General features: G+C 37.0%; 1 protein-coding gene across 2 annotated transcripts; it reads left to right on the forward strand.

Annotated features, from left to right (window-relative positions):
• The first annotated feature begins 1,565 nt into the window (after positions 1-1,565).
• LOC124406837 (geranylgeranyl pyrophosphate synthase) lies at positions 1,566-7,925 on the forward strand. 2 transcript variants are annotated; one of them, XM_046882468.1, is made up of 8 exons: positions 1,566-2,029; positions 4,103-4,257; positions 4,594-4,704; positions 5,437-5,581; positions 5,859-5,979; positions 6,126-6,265; positions 7,125-7,227; positions 7,358-7,925. In XM_046882468.1, the coding sequence occupies exons 1-8, from the start codon at positions 1,970-1,972 to the stop codon at positions 7,555-7,557; spliced, it is 1,035 nt and encodes a 344-aa protein (XP_046738424.1). In that variant the 5' UTR covers positions 1,566-1,969; the 3' UTR covers positions 7,558-7,925. The 2 variants fall into 2 exon arrangements, with proteins under 2 accessions (XP_046738424.1, XP_046738425.1); XM_046882469.1 differs by lacking the exon at positions 4,594-4,704 and having other exon boundaries at positions 1,568-2,029; positions 7,358-7,924.
• The last annotated feature ends 2,472 nt before the right edge of the window (positions 7,926-10,397 follow it).

Here is a 10,397-nt window from a genome sequence, read left to right on the forward strand (position 1 = left end):
ACCATATTAGAACGCGCCAAATAAAAATTACTGTACTTGTATGAAAAACTACAAAAAAAGTCATACCTTTCTCTTCCAACGTGTAAATATGTACGTCAATGTATAACAATAAGTTATTTCTAATGTAATGTAACGTAATGTATTATAATAATGGATAATAAATACCAATAAGTTTTTCATTATAATAGGATATCACCAAATTGTCTTTATTTTCATCAGAATCAGTTGAGAAGCTATCCCACACGGCACGTAATATTTCAGAAATGTTTCGAATAAATTACAAGATTTTAGATCCATAAAATATTCCGGCAATATATCTGCAATGATTCTGAAGTATTTAAAAAATATACAAAGTGACTTATAACGCTTTTGATATTTCTGAAATATTCCAGGAATATGTCAATTGCAACATAATACTTTTACCGTCTCTGAAATGTTACGAAAGTATGTGAATTGATACATAAAATTTTAAGTATTTCTGAAATATTTTGATCATATGTTAAAAATTTCAGAAGTACGTTGTTTTAAACAAAACAGTTTCATCAATACAAAAATATTTTACACATTTGACGATCCAAATATGGCATGCCCAATATTTCTGAAATATTTCTGATCTTTCATATACTGTGCCGACCAAATTATAGTTTTTTGATTTTTTGAATAATCAGTCAATATATTCTTATTGTTGAATTTTAATATTCCTTCGATAGAAATCATATGGAGAAAACTGAGATGCTTATGTAACCGGTAGCATAGCGTAGTGATTAGGACGTGCGACTTGTAATGCGAGGATTTCGGTTCAAATGCCGGCTAGGACATAACAATGCAAATAGCACAGTGAAATCGAAATAGACATTGTAATCGACAATCGGACCTGTTCGGATGTGTTTCGGTAATCGAAAAATCCTGTTCACACTTCAAACATAGATTTTTGTATTTATTTTTATATTAACCTGTTCCATAATCACTTGATGTGAGCCTGATCGTGGTCGAGGCCTGATAGAAATTTCTGATCGAGCTGATAATCATAACTCAAGAAATATTAAATCACGTTGACAACGACTGGATCTTCAATTTTCAAAATTTCGTGGAAATTGACACTTATATTTGTCGCAAAATATCGCTGGGCAACTGACACATTGACAACGTGATATATCGCAGGCGTCTGAAGGCGCCAAACATCCTTTTTGTAATTGAAAATTCATGATAGCATACCTTCAGTATATCTCCACATCAAATCATTCGCGACAACATTGATTAACGTCTCGACCAATCACGCGTCAGTTGTGTTTAAAACTGACAAGCACAGGGATGGAGAGCCTAACATAAATTAAAGTGGAGAACGTGCGAGCAAAAAAATCGTGGGTAAGATTCAGCTTCCGTAAACAGTGGAAAGTAGTACTTTATTTACAAAGTTTTAAATTTATCGTAAACACAGCGGTAAAAAGGAGGCGATGACAAGCTTACACATCTTGGCGGCATCGACTCGGCGTCGGCGCAGTGCATTTCGGTAGCTGCGCGCGCAGCCGCGGCTCACTTCAGACCTTGAGACTCTCGGCAGGCAGGCGTGGTAGTCGATCTAGTCGGCCATCGGCGTCGCCGCATCGTTCGAGTAAAAAAGTCGACAGACAGGAAGAAATCCGAGGTTTCGATCGAGGGGATAACAGCGCGCATTCTGTCCTCCGAGGTGTCGTGGGACCGTTTTGCGCGATAGTTGATCGCCTTTTTTGCACTTACCGCCAATCATGGCCGCCTCCGTATCGACGACGCTGCACTCGCAGACGTAGTAAGTACACGCGCACGAAAGCTCTTTGGAGCAGACGACGCGTCGGACAGCAGCCCGCTATTGTCAACTGTTAACTGCAGACGGTTTTCAACGAGGGAGCAGCGGGGGTCTCTTGACGATATTTAAACCCGTCTCGGCGACGTGTCGACCGGATTCAACCCCGATTTAACCAGAGGCCGAGAAATGGACACGGACAAGAGCTGCGTGCCGTATTCTCAGAGCGGAGATAAGCAGCAGGATGAGGTTAGTTTGACATCGATATTCTTTTCTGCTTTAATATCAATTATTCTTGTCCTAAGTCCGCATTAAATTATATCCTTCGATTGTCATTTCTGACGTTTGTTTCGCCGCTGGTCTGTCTCTGTTTTTCAAACAATTGAACTATAATACCAGCCTCGCGTCGCATTTTATCGCTTATAATAAACGATCAATGTTTATTAAACTACCGAGTATAATGTCGCTTGATAGATATACTCGACGGATTGCGATAAATTATATACGATATGGACGGTATAATTAGACGACTGCTTGAACAGTCATTGGAATTCTAATCACACGGTGATTATCGTGTTGACTGACTGTCGTAAACGAATTTGGCGGTACTTTGATTCGATTCAAATGTCAAGTTCGAATTGACACTTGACCATAGCTGCCGAGAGCCTGCTCGCTTCTTATATCGTATGTTGAGTTTCCGGTACTTGAAATCCTGCGTTCGATCTAAGAATTTTCATCGTTCCACAAGTTTCGTTAACAGAAAAATGCATTGTTTCTTATGCGTGTAGTTCATATTTTTTTACTGCTGTCCTGTACCTCAATAAATTCTTTCGAATTACTTCAAAGTTTTGTAAATTTTTAAACACCGATCTTAGACACATAACTTGTAAGCGGGCGTCTGTATAATTTCAAGAAAAATATGACCTCTGATATATATTCGGAACAGATGTTCTCAACAGATGGAAAGAGACGGAAATTACAATAAGTCAAAAAAAGGCCGAACACACCTGGACGCAAAATAAACAGGAATCACAAGAGAAATGAGAAGAGGCATAGACTATATTATATACGTATATTATAGATTAAAATAGCTATCGCAGAAACAGTTTCTAGCTACAAAAGCTCAGAGGCGTTGAAACGTTTTAGGTTTCCGCCTGCATAAGCGGAATTTCGGAAAAGTTTGGTATTTTAAAAATATGTTGTTGCTCTAATATTGTTACGGGAAGTGTTCAGAATGTGGAAAACAAATACTGTTTATCTATGTAAAATTTAACCGGAAGGAAGTACAGACTGATAAAACTGTTTGTCATCGGAATGGAAATATTCTAATCTAATCATGGTCCTTGTTAATTAGATGAATAATAGCTTCGTTTCGAGTATCTGCATTGCATAAAAATATATTGTATTTTGAAAGACAAGAGATTTATCTTCCAGAGTCAATGAATCATCTGCTAAAAACTCTAATATTGAAATCTGTGAACATTTTTTCGTATTGAAGACGTTATTTTTCAAGTCCAAGCGTACGCGTTAAATGCCGCGTTGCATTCATCCTGCGGCCTTTGCTATCGCTGTTTACAAATTGAGATAAAAATCATCGGGTGAACGGTGCAGGCCCTGCGTATCAAAAAGAGCCGACACGAGGTGATGCTGGATAATGTAAAGAGACGGGCTTACAGATATCAGCTGCACTCGTTGTTGCTGACTGTTAGGCTGAAATTCTGTTACACAGAGACACAAATATATCCGGAAGTACTTTTTACGCAACGTCACCGGCAGAAGTGTTAAGTGAGAAAAAAAGCTTCAAGAACTTTTTCTCGAAATATGTGTTATGACTATTTAATTATATACATGCTGTCATAATTATGCGTGTCGCAAGCTTGTCTACTCATTATTGCACCGATTATAACGACAGTTTGTTGATTATTTAGTTCCACTTAGCGTTTCACGATTCCCATCAGAAAAAAAAGAAAAAAAACTGTTCGAAAAATTCATAAATGACGAACGAAAGTTAGAGTCGCTGTGAGCACGTACATAATTAAACATAGAAAATACTAATCCTGACTAAAATAACTTGAATCATTCCTTTCGCTAATCTCGCCTATGCGATTGTGGATTGATTTGAAAATCGTAAGAAAAATTATTTCTCTTTCTATCTCTTGGCTCCTTCGTCTAGTTTTTAATCAACCGACGCTTTGCTTGGTTGAAAGAATATTCCTTTCGCCACATTTGGGCGTATTTTGTGAAGTATGGTCCGATCGAAATTCCAAAATTGATGATTGTACATCTCATGGAGTGAAATCGTAAGATATTCTCGAATTGCAGAAGCTGCTGGAACCATTCACGTACATTCTCCAGGTACCCGGAAAACAGATAAGAGCAAAGTTGGCTCACGCATTTAATTATTGGCTGAAAATACCCGAGGACAAACTCCACGCCGTCGGTGACATTACCCAGATGCTCCACAACTCTAGTCTATTGTGAGTACCAGCCACTGTTCGATTTTCAAAAAGCACCCTACAAACCGAAGTGAAAATGGATCGCTATACAACCGATTCGAAGCTTTTATATTTTAAGATGCAAAAGAAGCTCGCTTCATGCGACGAACGTCGAATTGTTTGAACTTTTAGGCGGATGTGCTTTTGGCACGTGAACAATGTTTTCTAATTTTGTTTATTCGTTTATTTCAACTATCTTACAACAATTTCGTATTGTGCTGTATAGGTATAATCGATGATTTGCTTCTCGCTTGTAATTAGACAGCAATATTTTTATTTAGCAAAATTTTTAAACACCATATAATTGCTAAACCGCAGGCAACCGCCAAGTTACCGTGGTCGAAACGAAGAATTGCTTGCTTTACGTAAATCAGACGTTGACACGTTTCCGAAGTTCGTCTTCTCGATTGGGCAAAAGCATTTTGTTTGGTACCTAAACACATATTATTCCATCATTTTTGTACAGCAATCGTAAACATATTTCGATATCGTTCATTATACATGAGATTGTACTCCGTAACGTTATTTTAACGATGCATTTCTGGAAAAACTCGTCATTTCGTGACACTGAAATTGCCTGACATTTGCAGTCAACCGTAGTACACTATACTAACAAACTCATAGTTTGTAAATTCAACTTCCTTAGAGTTCTTCCGAATCTGTAAAACAATAAATTTTATTTCACCATTTTGTCACACCCGCGTTACTAACTTGAGCCTAATCGCTGTATTGGCTTCAATCGAATTCGAATGTCATCCCGTTATTTTTTCACTGCATGCGGCTTTTCCGTATTACATTATAATTGCTGCTGAATATAAATAACTTGAATATTGTATTGCATGTGATTAGTTCGTGTTTCTCACTTTAACTCCCTGCTATTAAATAATTTCAGCTGTACATAGTTTTCTTTGGGTTTATACGTACGAAGAAAACTTCAATTCCGAAAATCCATCATTAACTTATTTAACACTTTACGAGATTTTCACAACATAGATCATCGATAAAAACCATTTCACTGTAACTGTACTTAAATTGAAAATCTGTGAGAAATAATGACTATTCTTGCCTGAGCACTGTGCATTCGATATAACAGCTTTCAGTTACAATTTACAATTTAGACGATGATTATTTTGAGTATAACACGTCGCGGTTTTTTCTTAGGATAGACGACATTCAAGACAACTCCATATTGAGGCGTGGAATCCCCGTAGCCCACTCTATTTACGGCGTAGCCAGCACCATCAACGCGGCGAACTACGTGCTCTTCATAGCACTTGAAAAAGTTCTGGCCCTGAACCATCCAGAGGTAAATACAAAGTCGATTCCTGCATCTCCGAGAGAATAAATTCCTACACTGATTGCAAGAATATATACATATTCTTAGTTTCTTTCGCTTACAATTCCGCTCGCGAAGAAATGAATTTAATTCGCTTTGGTCTATAACCATTAACCATCGTGTATACATTCGTCGAACGCTTTGATCTTCGGATCGATTCATCTTCAAATGCTTGAGAATTTGAATAATGACGATATTTTGCTCACTTCGTGGAGTAGAAATTAATGAATTACGTATCACCATGCAGGCTACCGAAGTCTACACACAGCAGTTGCTCGAACTGCACAGAGGACAGGGGATGGAAATTTACTGGCGAGACAACTACATTTGCCCATCGGAAGAAGAGTACAGGGAAATGACGATACGAAGTAAGTTGAGACTGTATAATGAAATCGCGATCAAAGCTTTTTTGCACGTCAATGACTGGACTCACCCAGTCGCATAAAAACTTGTAGAAAAGACGGAATCCTATTCGATAGACTCACTTGGTCTCGTTTTTCAAATCGCAAAACAGAAACTGGGGGTCTCTTCAATCTAGCCGTACGACTGATGCAATTATTTTCCGATTGCAAAGAGGACTTCACACCGCTCGCAGGAATATTAGGATTGTATTTCCAAGTCAGGGATGACTACTGCAATTTGTGCTTACAAGAGGTAAGGATATTTTCGAATTAAATTAAATCTCGGCGAATAATAAACGGTTAAAAATCTCTTTTACGCCGATCGATCTCGCTCTAAATTTTCAACTAAGAAAACATTTTTCAATCAATTTTTTTCTGAACGCGTATCCGTCGGCTTTACTGTAAACATTTTTCCGCTCGCGTCGAGCCTCTCCAATGTTTATTATTGTGTTTGAACATCTTTTTAATACCGCATTACTTATAACTGATAAGACAAATATTTATAACTGATATTTCATCAATCTCAGTCCGTAGATGATTGATGATAAAACTTGGTGGGAACTACTCTTTACTTTTTCACCCAGCCTTCCTAACGCTATAAAGGATTGATGGGTTAGAAGCTTCGATCAGGCGGTCCCCGAGATAGTAGCAACCATCTTTTGTCGCGTTTTACTGTAATCTAGTCTTTTATTTATTTATTCATTTTTTAATAAAACCATCATTTTTATTTAAAAAAGGTGTTCAAATTTGAGTCTATGGGTACCGGAAGATTGTACGGTAACTTTATGATTGTTCGTGAAGCTCTATTCAGTCAATTGCACTCATTTTTGCACACCAAATGAATAAATAAAATTATACGTGCAAACTTCACATTTATCAATGTACGACATCGCGCAGTTCGATCTTCCAAAACACTATTTTTTTAATACTTTATGTTTCGCAAATAGTAAATTTGCACTCGTCATTGATACGCAACGACTCTTGTATATTGATTATCTCTGTTTTTTGAATTTTTGCTCAAATCGAATCGACTTACAGTCGATTGAAATCTCTGGATCCCATTTTCAAGTATTTGAAAAAAATTGATAAATTTGAATTATTTCGTTTTCAAGTATACGGAGAACAAAAGTTTCTGCGAGGATCTGTCGGAGGGAAAGTTTAGCTTTCCAATAATTCATGCGATACGAACTCACCCCGAGGACCGGCAAATCATGAGTATCCTTTACTTACGAGTGTTTAACGACGATAAGAAATTGCCCTTCACCTTCATCGTGCATCAAAACTAAGTGTTCAACGTTACCTGAGCCAAGCAAACTGCAACATTTTTCTTAACAAAGCTGTGCAGACATTCTTCGGCATCGAACAACAGACGTCGAGGTGAAACGCTATTGCGTAACGCTTCTTGAAAAGTTTGGATCCTTCGGTCACACAAGAGGAGTTTTGGGAGATCTTGACCTGAAGGCGAGGGCCGAGGTCGAAAGGCTCGGTGGTAATCCTCTTCTCATCAAAATTCTCGACGAGCTTCTAACGTGGCAGAGAACATGATGCGCGTTTACTTTTCCCGCAACTTTCAACGGTTGTCTTAATACAATTCAAACCAAAATTCACACGCGTAAATGCTTCAATTTATATCGTAACAAGAGGTAAAAATTCTTTACTACAAAAATATTTAACTCAGCTCGTTTGAAGCTACGAAGTTGGGAAAATTCTACGGAAATTTTTACTACCGTTGTAGTATAAGGCACGCCTAATCTTTGGATAGAATAGTTTGTTCAGACAATAATTTTCCACTCATTTTGATTGAAAAATTGGCCAAATTGTGAACGAAATCTGCCAAGGTTACAAAAATGAGGCCGAAGTAAATGGTGCTTGCTAATTATTTGAAATCTTCCGTTTACGATTTTTCCAGAAAATATTCAATTCGTTGAAAATACTGTTTCAAATTGTCGAAATTTTCACGTTTTCTGGATGAAAAGTATTTGAATGATTGAAGTGCCATCATCATGTTAAACGTACTTATAGCTACGGTCAAAATGAGCTAAGATATTTGACATTAATTTTCTCAAATCTCCGTTTGTAAAAGAGTACTTTGTTACGGATCAGTACTCATTATAAAATAACTTCAGTTTGAATCACTTTTACAGTCGTCCCGCTCTATTAGTACGTTGAATTCTGATTTTCAAAATCAATTTCTTTAATCCGACGTATTATCCTTCTCAGTCGTTATTACGGATCTCAATTTCGACAATTATTTGCATATTTTGAACGATAATTACTCGTTTTAATTGTCTACTACGTCAAATCAATGTACTTGATTAGAAGATATTAATTAATAGATAACTAAGCTAGCGTGATTTTTATCTTTACTTTGACATTAGAGCTTACGATGATGTAGTTATTTCACTGATGATGAAACTTCGAAACGAATACATATAGCAATATACGAAAAATCTAATCCTATTAATAGAGACAAAGTAATTATAATAAATAACAAAAACTGATTATAAAACACCCGCATGTATACAGTAATGCTAGTTGAGGAAAACAATAATAATGATAATAATATTAATAGTAATAATAATACGTCATAGTATTGAGGAAAATTGACGCTAATATATTGCTCATCGAAATCTACGTTTTCTTTTCAATCGAAATTTGGACAAGATTATAAACTAATCCAGAAACTTTCCGTAGAGTACGGTGAAGTTATGAATACAATTTTTTGGAAATCCGGTCGATTCGCAGAATTTACTTTTTTTCAATAGGTTCAAGACAATTTTTTATTTTTTTAGTTTATCTTTTCTTTTTTAAATTTCAGCATTAAGTTTTCAGGGGTAATCGAATACTATTAAAGTTATAATATTTTACGTCGTGACCTGCAAGACACAGCACCTCGTTATAAAAACGCGACGCTGCTTTGTCTAATAAAAATAAACTGCAAAAGTTTTTTTAATGATTCCATTCTGTCCTGCAAGCTGAAGCTAAGGTTCGCCTAGTTTTTGTTCCCTGTTTTATACCTGAAAAACTTCAATAAACGAGGAAGAAAATATTTACTGCAATAGCAAAAATACAGGCACGTGCGACAGAATTCTGGTTTAACAATTCACAATTTTTTCTAACTATGCTCACTTACATTTTCAAAAAAAATCGTTGATATTTTATGTACCATGAGTATACATATATAATTGTAATGAATTTTGTTTCTAACTTGACCATTCAATTAAACCAGTTTTCAACCAATTTCAAAACAAATTCTCACCTCTCAGCCAAAAAGCCAAAAAATCTCAGAAATCGGCCGATATTAAGCTTGCCTTACATCGCAACCTATTCTGAAATGTCAAAAATCTTACGATTTTTAAATGATCTCCATATATCCTTATTCATGCCATCTGTATTAAATTAGGCACACCAATTTTCAAGGTTACGACAAGATCAAGTCTCTACTATATCAAACGAAATAGTAAACAAATTCCTACCACCGAATTAATCCTATAATCTTAATATCTCAAACGATGTTTCATATCTCTTCAGTATAACATGTAAATTATATCTTTTCCAAACATTTCTCGAAAGTTTACAACTTTCACAACTACCGGCTTTTGTAGCGTCGCGTACGGATTGGACGAAATACACCCGGTATCAAAATTCACATGCGCACTGCTCCGAAACCACGCATCGACTAACGCCGCCGTTTGGGTGTCGGATAATCGGTATCTCAAATCCCTCCCCCCCCCCCCCCCCCCGCCCTCCTTCCCGTCAACACGCGCGCCCCCTTCCGCCGGTCTGACCACCCTTCGCCAGCTCCTCTAACAATAATCATGATGCGACAATTGAACGTATGAGCGGGTGTGATATCCGTAACTCAGTCTGTACCCTAAGGGTTACGTGTCATCTGAATGGTGAAAGTATTCCTTATATATGCAAAAAACCGATTCAAAGCTTGCTGGTCAACCACTGAGGGAATTTTCTCTGGCGGTATCAAGAAAGAACTAGTCAAGTACATTTTACAAATGCACCAACAAATGCTTGGACTAACTCTAAGAGATGTATTCGAAAATTGGGAACGTCACTAGTGACGAAGGAGGAATGGACAATGCTGTAGTGCAATGTTGCGCAAACTTCTCATAATAATATTTGTAAGACGTGGATGGTTTAGGAACTTAAATTTGGTACTTTTGCTGGCAGTATAGTGCAAGTATGCTCAACAGGTTACAACACAGAGATCGTTTCTGTGTGTGGATAAAGCATTTCACTGATACTGTTCACTTGTACGAATGGCAGGGTAGAAAAATTCCGGTATACAACGGAATAATCTTGCTGCTACTGCAAGACACCGATATTGCTATAGCCTTCTAAAGAATTGTAGGAAATTTAGAAGCAAATAT

Source organism: Diprion similis, chromosome 6 (assembly GCF_021155765.1).
Source record: "Diprion similis isolate iyDipSimi1 chromosome 6, iyDipSimi1.1, whole genome shotgun sequence".
Classification (NCBI taxonomy): domain Eukaryota; kingdom Metazoa; phylum Arthropoda; class Insecta; order Hymenoptera; family Diprionidae; genus Diprion; species Diprion similis.

Excerpts from the sequence above, each read along its gene's own strand:
- LOC124406837 (XM_046882468.1), top strand. The coding sequence starts at position 1,970 with ATGGACACGGACAAGAGCTGCGTGCCGTATTCTCAGAGCGGAGATAAG. Across the intron at positions 4,705-5,436 it reads GGGCAAAAGCATTTTGTTTG|GATAGACGACATTCAAGACA; the intron begins GTACCTAAACAC and ends GTTTTTTCTTAG. Across the intron at positions 5,980-6,125 it reads CAGGGAAATGACGATACGAA|AAACTGGGGGTCTCTTCAAT; the intron begins GTAAGTTGAGAC and ends ATCGCAAAACAG.